The sequence below is a fragment of the Spermophilus citellus genome (assembly GCF_964194105.1).
Source record: "Spermophilus citellus genome assembly, chromosome: 14".
NCBI lineage: Eukaryota > Metazoa > Chordata > Mammalia > Rodentia > Sciuridae > Spermophilus > Spermophilus citellus.
In genome coordinates, this window is record NC_138194.1 from 89,497,124 (window position 1) to 89,510,955 (window position 13,832).

At 36.0% G+C, this 13,832-nt stretch overlaps 1 protein-coding gene across 4 annotated transcripts in view; it reads right to left on the reverse strand.

Moving 5' to 3' along the window:
• TATDN1 (TatD DNase domain containing 1) overlaps window positions 1-13,832 on the reverse strand; it is a 33,774-nt gene that overhangs the window by 14,865 nt on the left and 5,077 nt on the right. For 2 of the 4 annotated variants that reach the window (XM_081265887.1, XM_081265889.1), the window contains 4 exons: window positions 8,268-8,333; window positions 5,483-5,532; window positions 2,042-2,105; window positions 62-205 (listed from right to left, as the gene is read on the reverse strand). In XM_081265887.1, coding sequence (XP_081122013.1) covers window positions 62-205; window positions 2,042-2,105; window positions 5,483-5,532; window positions 8,268-8,333 — 324 coding nt within the window. Of the gene's footprint in view, window positions 1-61; window positions 206-987; window positions 1,042-2,041; window positions 2,106-5,482; window positions 5,533-8,267; window positions 8,334-13,832 lie in introns of those variants that run through there. The other 2 variants (XM_081265888.1, XM_081265891.1) reach the window with 2 other exon arrangements.

Sequence of the window (13,832 nt, forward strand, 5' to 3'; positions counted from 1 at the left end):
AGGACTTTACAGAACAAATCTGCTATTTTCAAAGTCATCTAAGTGGCTGGCTTGCACTTACCAAGTCCACATTCCCCTACTGCTACAACCTTCCCCTTATTGTTTTCAGCAAGATTTAGCAATTCCATTAAGTAAATGTCAGGATTATTCTTTTCAAATTCTCCACATCTTGTAGGATGACATCCAACTGTGCTGAAAAACATATCTAACACAAAGTAATGTCTTAGGATTATTTTCAAAATCATTTCACATTCATATTTAATATGTAAATATAAGAGAACAAAAAGTTTCAACTTTTTTTTTTAGTCATATACTGTTTTAACTACCAGAATTGCATTGTTAATCATGTAAGAATTTTCGGAAAATCTTAACAAAGTGGGACATGAATATGAAAACTGCTTTTCTGTGTTAATAAAATAATTAATTCAACTCTTTCCAAAGCTTGGTATTTATTGAGCATTACATAATGAAAAGTGAAATAATTTCTTGAAATGTTATCATCTAAAACAAAAAGAAATGCTGTCATCTAATTTTATTTATCTTTTATATTCAGTGTTCACATGACTATCATAATTCCTTTATTTAATATAACAGTTAAAATATATTCTCCTTAAAAAGGTTAATTGCAGAGGTGACTCAAAAAGGTAAAATGGAGAATTTGTTATTCTAATAAAAAACACCTGGTTCTGGTGGTGTATACCTGTAATCCCAGTAACTGGGGAGGCTAAGACAGGAGGATCGAAAGTTCAAGGCCAGCCTCAAAAATTTAGTGAGGGCCTAAGCAATTTAGTGAGACCCTGTCTCAAAATAAAACCCAAAAGAGCTGGGGATGTGGCTCAGTGGTTAAGCACCCTGAGTTCAATCCATGATACCAAAAATTAAAAATTAAAAAAAAAAGAAAACAACAAAACTATTGGCTTTGACAGCTTTAATCCTATGGAACACAAATGAGAAGTCAAAGATGGGTTTGAGGGTTTTAACAGGTACCTCATCTGAACCTGCAGAGAGGGTGGAGCCTCCTTCAGGTTCTCATGCAGATGTCTACAGATAAAAGGAAGCATCAGATTCCAAATGTGTGAGGACACAAAGTACTTTGAAAGGACTGGGAGGGGTTAATAGGGAATAACTGGGGAGAACTTCTGAAAGCATATCTGTTTGAGAACAAAAGAATGAAAGAAAATATTCTTATGTACCCACAGAATTCCTGGGAAGATGATTATTTTTAGGTCCTTAATTACTAAATAAATGTCAGTGTATCCTGAAAAAAAAGTGTGCATTTTAGAAAGATTGTTTTTTTTTCAAATATTTTTTATTTATATATGGACACAATATCTTTGGTTTTATTTATTTATTTTTATGTGGTTCTGAGGCCTGAATCCAGTGCCTCACGCATGCAAGGCAAGCGCTCTGCCACTGAGCTAAAACCCCAGCCCGGAAAGATTGTTTTTTTAAAAAAAGCTTTTAATAACATTTATGCATAAAGGAAACACTTGTATTTTAAGAAATTATGTAGACTATCTAATTTCTGGGTATCTAGCAAATTAGACATGCAAAATCAAAGTAAATAAATGAATCCCAGATAAATGAGATGTTTTATGTAACTAGGAGTCCCTTAAAAAATTAATTCCAAAACTTTTAAGATTTTTTAAAAGTATAAAATGTTTGGACATAAAGTGATAATATGAATAATTATATATATTATTTTGTTATTTGCACTCCTGGGGTCTTACACAGTGTCTAGTTCACAAAATAAATACTTATTAAACAAATCCTTCAGAGATCCAGATTTTTTAAAAAAGCAACTGAAATTTTAAATATTACAACTACCTTTATTAATTATTATGAGAGGGTTTATCAAACATCTGATTTACCAATGAATACTCTGAATTTGTCATGTTTATCATGTCCCATTGAAATCAACCCCTTTTCCGACTATTTCTAAGGTCATGATCATTGTGCTATTCCTGAAGAACTTCTCAGAAAGACTTCTTCAAAATTACTTAATTTGTATATTTTTACTGGTAAAAGAACATTAGGATACCATTTGTTTGTGCCAGATTCAGTGCAGCTTTACTGTCTTGCAGATCTCCACCCGTAATCATAAACTGAAATAGAAAGAAGAGAAATAAGCTGACTTTATCAGGGCATCAACAGTTTTCCCAAACACTCCTTCCTACTACTTCTTCACAGCAAAATGCCTTTTCCTTTTACCATCGTGTACCCACATTCCTTTAAAATTCAGCTGGGAAGATCATCCCTGTGTAGAATGACACCTGACTATTCTACACACACAGTCCACAGGAAAATTTGTCACTCCTCCCTAATACAGTGCACTCAGATGTCAGTCTCTGATAGACCTTGAGTTCCTTGAGGTCACAGATCATATATTATAAAAGACTGAATAACTAAAGACCTGTGAATTTAGAATCCTGTTAACATAAATCAGTGATCAGCTATATCAGTAACTCAGTAATGTCGATTAATTCAAAACAGTTCTCCAAGTGTAGTCCAGGAACTCCTAGGAGGTATGTGAGGTTGAAACTATTTTCACAATAATACTAAAATTTTATTTGTCTTTTTTCACTCTCATTATGTGACAGTGTACAGTGAGGTTTCCCAGAGGCTGCATGATGTGCAACAGACTGACTACAGAAACAGATGTGATAATTCAGCACACTTCTATTCACTCAGCCATTAAGAGATTTGAAAGAATGTAAACAACCCACATAAACAAAAGCTTTTGGGGGGGGGGGCTTAGTAAAATTTAAGAATGTGAAATGGTTCTGAGACGGAGAAGTTTGAGAATTGTTGAATTAATGTAATGTACCATAACAAAATCTCTGTATGGAATTTATGGCTCTTGGAAGTTAAACATATTTCTAGAAAGACAGCTATCAAAACTCATCCGATGGTTAATGCCATCTTTGCTAATCTGTTAAAATGAAAATGTCACTGAAGAGCCATGTGTTGATGATGACTACTGAGCAGTGCTGTTTAAGGTCCACACTTGTCTGAAGAAGAGATTTGAGCTCACTCCTGGATATTTTGTAAAGCATACTTCAAGGGTATCACTAAACTAAAGTGCAGAATTCAAGCTAATTATGGTGGCACATGACTGTATTCCCACAGACTCGGGAGGCTGGGATAGCAGGATCACAAGTTTGAAGCCAGCTGCAGTAACTTAAAAGACCCTCAGTAACTGTAAGATCCACCTCAAGACAAAAATTTAAAGACTGGGATGTAGCACCTCTCATTTCAATCCCCAGTACCAAAAATTTTAAAAAGTAAAAAATAAATAAAACGCAGAATTCATTTAGGTACAAATGAATTCTAAAGAGAATACATACAAATACAAAGACAGTGGTGAATGATAAATAGGTATTTTCATATAGCAACTCAAACCTCTAATATGATGACATTGAACATCTATCTATTCAGGGAATGTGTAGTCACAATTAAATCCCCAACTGCCTATAGAACATAGGATATAAAATATTTTTAGAAATATTGGGAAAACTTTCTTGTTTATTAACATTACCTAATTCTTTAAAACCAGACCAGTTGCCCCATATAGTATTTTAATTTCGTAAAAGTTTTTAATCAAGTCTACTTTTTACATTACCTGTAACTTTTCCATGTAGTGGAAATAAAATAAGGGCAAGAGTAGAGGACATAACTCCCTCTCCCAGAGTACAAGGACAATGCTTATCTGACAATGGTGGCATCCACTGCATGAGTAAAGAAGTTTGTTTACTTTATGCCAGGTATAACACCAAGCATTTCTCCATTGAATATTTTATTTAACCTTCCCAATTCTATTAATTAAGTACTATCATCATCCCCCACCCCTTTTCAGGGTACCAGGGATTGAACTCAGGGGCACTCAAACACTGAGCTACATCCCCAGCCCTGTTTTGTATTTTATTTAGAAACAGGGTCTCACTGAATTGCTTAGCACCTCGATTTTTGCTGAGGCTGGCTTTCAACTTGCAATCCTCCTGCCTCAGCCTCCCCAGCCACTGGGATTACAAGTGTGCACCACTGTGTGTGGCTTATCAATTCCTTTTTATGGATGAGAAAACTGAAATCTAGAGAGAGAAAATATTCCAAATTACAAAGTATGAATGAAGCAGGTTTGTGATGTTGTAACTGTGTTTTTAGCCACTATATTATTTCTGTAAGATACTGATGAAATTCCAACTTGGAACAAATTCACTTCAGTTCTATTATTCCTGTTCAGTAGTTTATATAGGTTTGTATGTGAGTAATTAGAAGTGAGAAGAATAAGCTGGGCACAATGGTATACACCTATAATCCCAGCAACTCAGGAAGGTGAGGCAGAAGGATCATAAATTGAAGGTCAGTCTCGGTAATTAGTGAGACCCTGTCTCAAAATAAAACAAAAAAAGGGCTGGAGTTGTAGCTCAGTTATAAAGCACCCTTGTGTTAAATCCTCGGTACTGCACCCCTGCAACACACATACACACAAAGTGTAAAGAATAAACTATTCATTGCTGACACATGAAAGTTAGGTACTTGGTATTTCAGTTTGCAGAAAAGCATCATATAAAGTGATTTACCAAGAGGGCGTGAACACATATAATGAGAAATTCAAGTAACTTCTATTTTTTTCATATTACTTGTAAATAATTGCTAATACAATATTAGGGTTGAAGATTGCAGAACTCATTTAGTCAATAATGTCATTCTTTAGCATTGAGGGTATTCAACTTAGAATTGATACCATATTGTATGCATGTGTGGGCTAATTTACTATTTTAAAAACTAATTTGAACCCAAGGCTTTATGTGTGTTAGGCAAAGCTTTACTGATGAGCTACACTCCCATCCACCTTAAAATTTTTTATTCATTTATGCAGCAATACTGGAGATTGAGCCCAGGTGCTTTATCATGCACAGACAGAAGTGTGAAGAATAAATTATTCATGGCTGACACATGAAAGTTTAGGTACTTGGTATTATCCCCAGTCCTCTTTGTTTTGAAACAGGGTCTCGTGAAATTGCTAAAGCTTGAATATTCTATCCTCTGGCCACAGTCTCTCTAGTCAATGGACCTACGGATGTGGGTGTGTGCCACCACACCCAGCTGGTCATGTGCCACCACACCCATGTCTTTTTGATGATCACTTAATTCTAACAAATACTAGTATATTAGAAAACTTACTAAAAGTTGCCTTTTAAGAAGCCTAGTACTTCATATAGATTTAATTTTTTTTCAAGGAGATTTTACCACTTATTGCATTACTGATCACATGGAAGAACTATACATGAGGTTTATGTAACTTAAAATGCTGTGACAGAATACTATATTTAATTTCTACTAACTTGAGAATATTGCATGTAGACAATATATATTCTAAGTGTGTAGTATTGGCTTCTTCCCTTTTATCTGTGAAATTTTAACTACAATTTATTTTAAACATAAAAAAAAAACCCAAGAATAACAAAAAAACAGATGTTACCTTTTTAACACCAGTCTGGATAGCTCTCTCTATTACATCCTGTAAGTCATCTGTACAAAACAAACCATTCATAAAGAAAACCTAATAAATAAAAATTCACTTATCTATAATTTGGTCATCTCTTCTTGAAATAAAAATATATAGAAGTAATCATATGTACTACATCAAAATCAAATCAATACTGTTTGAAGAATAGTTGTCACATAATACTAGAAATAGCAAAAAGCTTAACAAAAAAAGAAAAAGAAACAAATATAAAGCAAACTAGATGAATAATAAACTATTAATCGAATTGCATTTTTATTCAGAGAGAAAAATTAGGAGACTCAAAAGATGAATTTGGTAACTACAACTTAAAAGTCACTTGTCTTGAATTTGAAACTTGGCAATATATTTTTTAAAAAAGTAATTTATTTGGGGTAGGAGTGTGGCTCAGTGGTAGAGCACTTGCCTACCTAGCATGGGTGAGGCCCTTGTTTTGATTCCAAGTACCACAAAAAAAAAAAAAAAGGAAACAATTATTAAGATTGTTTATTTTTACTAGGGTTTTCCTGCTTGCAGTGCCTCCCAAAATATGACATAACATTTTTTTTATAAATCTCAGTTAATTCTATATTTCTATAATTACCATTACCATTAAGGAAAGACAATCTGTTTTCTGTTTTCCTGGACAGTTGTTTTTTTGCCTTTTCCTATCATTCATTGTTAAATATTGTAAACAATACATTTTTCTGGGGAGAGTAAGCTCTGAGAGGCCGAAATAATTGAAGAGCAAAATAAAATAATCATATATAAAATCCATTTTTTATTCACATTACTCATCAGAGTAAATGTGATTGGAATTCAGTTGATATTACTTCTGAAGTACCTACAAAATTTCTTTTAGACAAAAATACCAACTTATGCAGCTTCTGCTAAATACATCAACTGGTTTTGCTGGCTATGATAAGCTGCAGTAATGCTAATATTGACCACAAAAAAATGTATTTCATAAACACACATATAAACATACATACACATATAATCACAAAGCATGAAATTCATTAAGTGCTAAAAAGGCAAGAAGAGTAGAATATATGTTAGTCTATAGTCCAACTGTACTGTGATAGTAGAAGCAAATGTGACTCCATTTTGTTTTATGACTTCATCCTGTAAAACAACTATGCCAAGTAGAAAAGTCATGACTGGGGCAAGATGTTCTTTTCTTTTTGCTATAAAACCTTTAAGAACATGGAACTACTTAATGGGGTATCGTTTCTGTAACTAGGGTGACTGGGCTAACTGTGATTGGTTAGGCTTCCCTCCGCTTGACTGCACTGTCCCGCTTCTGTAACCTGGCTTGCTTGCATTGGCTAGACCCCCTGAACATCCCTTTTGCAGTTTTCAGGCTTATAAGGAGTGCCCTTGCAATTGTTTGGGGCTGATCAGGGGAACAGCTTTATGTTCTGTTCAGTCACCACCGGTGTGCTTCAATAAAGGCTTGATTCGATTATATGTGAGTGGTCTGGAAGTCAGTTTATGAAACCCTGGTACGAAGCTTTAAGTATAACAGTACTATGTAAGTAACACATAAAGATGTCATCCAAAATTCTAAGTAAAGTAGAAAAGGTAATTTTTGAGATTAGGCTTAAGAAAGCTAAGTTACTTTTCTTCTTTCAAGTGACATCTAACACCTAACTACTACCTGGTAGCACAGGAAGATTAGTTTCTGACTTGGCTTACTGAAATGTGTAATTCTACTTCATCCACAACCACAAAACCAACATTTCCTGTTTGCATTTACGTAATAAATAGAGTTATTTTTCTAAGGCAATATTCAAGACTTAGCTTATTGCAGAAATTCTGCCTTTAAAAACCTGTTGCTGCCATCATTCCTTGCCTAGTCTTACAAATGAACTGAAAAGATAAATATAAGCCATTCTGCCTTTGGCTAGGCCCTCCCTCAATCTTTAAAGTACTACTACCTGGTCTTCTAATACAGTAGGTATTTAAGTAGAAATGTGGATGAAAGGGGGAAAAGCAAAATAGGAAACCAGATAGCATTATATCTCCTTCTCAATCATGCTCCTACTTGTCACTCACTGAAAATGTTTTTGAAAAACTAGATACACTGATGTTCTATAGTAACTGATTTTTGGATTCTGTGTCCTAATGTTCATTTGCTTAATGGCTTACTATCTGCTGGGCTTGCACACCTGGAATTCCAGAGACTCAGGAGGCTGAGGCAGGAGGATTGTGAATTTAAGGTCAGCCTCAGGAACTTAGTGAGGCACAATCTCAAAATTTAAAAAAAAAAAAAAGGCTAGGTGGTAAAGTGCCTCTGAGTTCAATCCCCAGAACCACTCTCTCCCACAAAAAGACTAAATACCAACTATTATTTGTTTTTTGTGCATGAGATTACTTGAAGTATTATACTCAAAACTAAACTTCTATAGATAAGAAGGGCTGGATTAACACAGTTTTAATGGGTACCTTATAAATAAGTGTTCAGGATCATGTTTTACCAATATAGCTTGTGTGTGATTCATTGATAGTTTTACCCAAGTTGCATATGACTTCTTTGGGGTTTTTTTTAACCATCAAATTCTATATGTTACTTTTTTTAAAATTGGTTCTTTTTAGCTATACATGACAATAAAATCCATTCTGATATTACTATTCAATCACAATAACCTCTTTAATATTTTTATTTTAATTTAACTTGGTTATGCTTTTCAAGATCAGCTTAAGGCAGAAAATTTGTCTTTACAGAAGAACTATTTATCTTAATAAAAAAAAAACTTACCTTGATGCTTCTGAACCCCCCTATAAATTCCTCGGAACATAGGATCTGTCAAGTTGACACCAATATCTGCAGAGAGCCAAAAAAGGTAATCCATTAATCAATAAAAGTCTTTATTTGAATCTTTAAAAAATAAAACTCCTATTATTGAATTTGTACTCACAAACTCATTCATTCAAACAGTATCCAGCTGCTAGCCACTTGTTAGTACTCTGCTAGATTCATGGGATACAAAGATGAATAAAATGTATCCCTGTTCTTAAAAAACTCACTGCAGAATTGGTAAGGCAGATCCATTAATAGGCAATTTTGAAATATTAGAAGTGAACACTGAAGCCATCCATGGTGGCACATGCCTATAATCCCAGCTACTTAGGAGGATGAAGCAAGAGGATTACAAATTCAAGGCCAGCCTCAACAATTTAGTGAGACCCAGTCTCAAAAGAAAAAGGATTGAGGATATAGCTCTGTGGGAGAGCACTTGCACAGCCTGTGTGAGGCCCTTGATTCAATTCCCAGTACACACACAAAAAAAATTTTTTTAAAGAAATAACACTGGTGCTATGGGGCACAGAAGAGGAACATCCAACCTAGTCTGGTGGCTGGCTCAGAAGAGGTTTCCAGAAAGAAGTAATCACTGAACTGAATCTAAAAGGATGAGTTCTACCACATTAGAAGAGAGGAGACTATGACAGACAGCAAAGCCTTCAGGGTGTAAAACAATACAGTACTTGAGAGAGCTACAGGCTTTTCCAGCTGGTAGAAAGAAGCAAGTAAAAGGGGTTAGCCAGGAAAGGCTACACCAGTTATGTAACAGACACTTGTCTTTAAAAACAAACAAAAATAGCTGGCTTTGCTAAAAGTGACATCAAGAATTAATAAGTTTTATTTTTCAAAAGGAAACAGACTGGACAATTCCCTGATGGTAATTAAGAGGAAACTATACCTCCAAACTAAAGCCTCATTATTTGGGCTCAGTAAATCATGTCAAATCACTCAGCAAGTAGGGCATTTAAAATTGTTTCAGATTTCGTTAACCTGTAGATAAAACTTCAAGTTTACAGGAAACACAGGGAATTAAAGAACAAGCTAAACAATCTAAAAGATAGGACATTCTGTGGGACAACCGGCTAAGTTCCTTCAGCACCACAAAAAAGAACCATTAAAGGATTTGCAAACTCCTGCCTGCAGCCCACTTCCTATTTTTATTTGACCCCCAGCTGAGAATGATTTTGCATTTTAAATAATTGAAAAAAAAATCAAAAGAATATTTTGTGACATGAAAATGACAAAAAAATTCACATTTCAAGTCCATAGTTTTATTGGAACATAGCCACATCTGTTTGTTTATATGTTGTCTGTGGCTGCTTTTGAATGACAGGAGTGACATAGGACAAACACAATTGTTGTCTCCTAGTATACTCTCACATCCACAACACTGTGAATATATCACCCCACCCCACCCCCACTGAACCCAGGGATGCTTAACCACTGAGTCACATCCCCATTCCTTTCTATACTTTATTTAGAGACAGGGTCTCATTAAGTTGCTCAGGGGCCTTGCTAAATTACTGAGGCTGGCTTTGAACTTGAGATCCTCCTGTCTTAGCCTCTGGAGCCGCTGGAATTACAAGCATGTGCCACCCTTAATACATCTTTTATGATACCAGATGTGGGAGTGTTATCTTCCCCACAACAACCAATTCTCCTGTGTGTCTACAATTTATTCTGACACTCTCTGCCTAGAAAAAGTATCAGATCTCACAAGCTAGGGGCTCAGTCCCATGAGACTTCCCCCCTTTACCCCCTGACCCCCAACTTCAGACACCAATGGAAAGTAATAAATTTCCAGGTATCCATAACTTCTGTGTGACTTGGCTATAAATCAGAAGTCCCTGCAATCCCCTTAGAGGGCTTGATCATTTGCTAGAGCAGTTCACAGAACTCAGGAAAATACTCTACTTTCAATTACCTGTTCATTATAAAAGAAAACAACTCAGAACAGCCAGATGGAAGAGATGCACAGAGCTAGGTTTGGGGAGAACGAGAGTGACATTTCCATGTCCTCTGTGGCGTACAACATACTCCTAGCTCCTTCCACAGGTATTCAGTAACCTTGAAGTTTTCCAAACCCTATCCTTTTGAGATTTTACAGAGATTTCATTATATAGGTATGACTGAGCAAATCACTGGCCACCGGTGAACAACTCCACCATCAGCTCCTCTTCCCTTCCCAGAGGTGAGGGTGGATAGGACTGAAAGTTTAGAAAGTTTCAACACTCTAATCATAGGGTCAGTTTCCACAGCAAACTGCCCCCACCCTAAATTATCCAGGTACCCCCAATCACCAGTCATCTCATCAGCATACAAAATAATACATCACTTAGGAGATTCCAAGATTTTAGGAGGTACAAGCGGGGCAGAGATCAAAACTTTATTTATTGGGCTAGGGTTGTGGCTTAGTAGTAGAATGCTCGCCTGATACTTGTGAGGCACTAGGTTCAATCCTCAGCGCCACATAAAAATAAATAAAATAAAGGTATTGTGTCCATCTACAACTAAAATTTTTTTTCTAAATTTATTTATTATGTCACATTATCATATAAGGGCAGAGTTGAATATAAACACATCTAAGTTGAAAACATCATTAAGTCAAAATGCATTTAATATACCTAATCTACTGAACATCACAACTTTGTCTACCAACCTTATACAAGCTCAGAGCATGACATTATCCTATAATTGGGCAAAATCACCTAACACAAAGCCTATTTTATAATAAAGTGTTGATATGTAATTTGTTGAATTCTGAAATAAAAAACAATAGTTGTATGGATATGGTTTCATCTCTCTGTAAAGTCAAAAATCATTAAGTTGAATCATTATGAGTAAGGGCCATGTATAGTTACAACAGAAATTATATGGCCCATTAAGTATAAAATATCTACTACATATAGAGCCTTTTAAAGAAAAAGTTTGCAAACTTTTTTGCCAACTTAAAAAACTTAAGGAACAAATGCAAACAGCAGGCTTTGTCTTGCTCTGAGTTAATCCATGATGAACAGAATAGTAGTTCTCAGGCTGTGCCTAACCTAAATTACTCTATTTTATAAAGCAGTAGTTTGGCATGAGTATAAGTTCTGAGGTAGAATTACTACCTATAGGGCTGGGGATGTGGCTCAAGCGGTAGTGCGCTCGCCTGGCATGCGTGCGGCCCGGGTTCGATCCTCAGCACCACATACCAACAAAGATGTTGTGTCCGCCGAGAACTAAAAAATAAATATTAAAAATTCTCTCTCTCTCTCTCTCCTCTCTCTCTCTCTCTTTAAAAAAAAAAAAAAAGAATTACTACCTATACTTTATACTGTACTATATACTGTACTATACTTTGTACAAGTAAACAACCACCATCTGTCTAGCCAATCATAAGTCACAAAGTGATAAATTAACAGTGCTAATAAAAGTGACCACGTGTGAACTTATCAAATGAAATCAGAAGCCAATGGGTGTATGGACATATCAACCCCATATCAGAAAAGCCAGACCCATGAGCTTATCAAAAACACCAGAGCCAGGCATGATCATGCACGCCTGTAATCGGGAAGCTGAGACAGGAGGATCATGAGTTCAAAGCCAGCTTCAGCAAAAGCAAGGCACTAAGACTCAATGAGACTGTCTCGCTAAATAAAATACAAAATAGAGCTGGGGATGTGGCTCAGTGGCCGAGTTGCCCCTGCGTTCAATCCCTAGTACCCTAAAACATAAAATAAGTTTTAAAAAACATCAGAGCACTAAATGAAGCAAAAACTTCACCTGAGAACCATAAAAGGAGAAGTACCCCAAGATGACACAGTGACATCTGATCCCACTTACTTGGTCACTCATTAGGAGCCCTGCCCATGAATCTAATTCTGTCTCTGAGGTTCAGCTCAGCCAGGTTTCTCCTCTTGCCCATAAAGATGACAAATGGCCCATTCCTAGCTGACATCTCAGGTTGACACTCCAAACTGACATTCTGAAACTGCCAGATGCTCTGCTTTAAGGACTCTGTGGAACTGGCTTGTTAAAACCCTTAGTGACCCCCTATGGCAACTCTTTGCATTCTATCTGCTCTCAGTTCAGCCTCCAGAACCCTGTGGTCACATTAATCCTCCCCGTAGCCTTTCTGGTGTATGTGTGTGTGTACATATGTACAGAATTATGTAAAGTTTGATGTGTTGAGTATTATAGATATTAGTAAATAAGATTGGAATAAAAGAACCTGTGATTCCCCTGCTTACGATTATCAAGTGATATGAGTTTTAGTGAATTGCTATTTCCATAAGTTATTTGTTATTCCAATAAGTTCTGATATTGTGGAAAGACACACATCATTTGGTCTATGTTACTGGCACAGTTCACTCATAACAGACAACCAAATGTGTGGCTCTTAATTGGATACGATTCTGGACATGACCACCTGTGAAGGACATTTGGGGGAGAATTTAGAAAACTGGAGTATGGTTTTGGTATTAAGATGAAAACTTCAGGAAATGGGAAAAGGGAGACTATGATTTTTTTTTAAAAAAAAAAGCAAATTACAAAAGGTTTTATATGACTTTATTTTGTTTTATATGTTCAGAGAAGATCTGGAAAGATAGCCACTGAGATACTATGTTTGATCTAGGAAATGGATTATGATGTTTTTATTTCTTGTTGTATTTTGCATTTTCTTCTTGCAAATATATTATTTCTCATGTTTTTGGTGTGTTGTATAGAATAACTTAGAATCTATGCAGTAGAGGTTTTAGCACATAACTGTCATAGCTGAAAGTATTTTTGAGAGTAGAAAAGGTGAGTACAGTGGCACATGCCTATAATTCCAGTTATTCAAGAAGGGGAGGAAAGAGGATTGCAAACATAAGGCCAGCCTGGGCAACAGTGAGACCCTGTGTCAAAAACAAAAAAATAGCAGGGGGTGGAAGTGCAGCTAAGTAGTGGAACGTGTAATTAGCATAAACAAGGTCCTGAGTTTGTTCCCAAAACTACACACACACACACACACACTCACGGGAGAGTGGAAGAGTTTGTAAATGATATTTAGTTGAGGAATAGAATATTTTAAAATCCCAATTTTCAGGAAAGAAATGACAAAGAGCAGAAGTTGGTCTAAAGAAATCCACATTCTGATACCAGCTTCAGCACAGTTAAGGTTGGCTCTGGGAAGAAAATAGAGAGGAGGCCCAGAGACAGAGAAGTCTAGGGCAAATGAGCAGTATGCCAAAGCCCTTCTGAATTCACAGCTGTCCTTCATGGTAATAGGTGGTGGAGGGTGGAGGTACCTCCCAGAAGGGGAAACTCTTGATGGGTTTGAAGGAGTTAAGAATGTGTCTTCTCAAAATACAACAAATGCTATATTGCTCATTTCCAGCTGAAATGACTTGGAGTTGTAGCTGCAGAAGGGGCCACATGACCTGTCTTTTCCTACATACAACAAGCTGTAAAGATTCTTTTGGGAGGGACATCCTTCCTGTACCAAGGTGGAAAAATAGTCTCAATTTCCAGATGCTGGTAATTGAGGATATACTG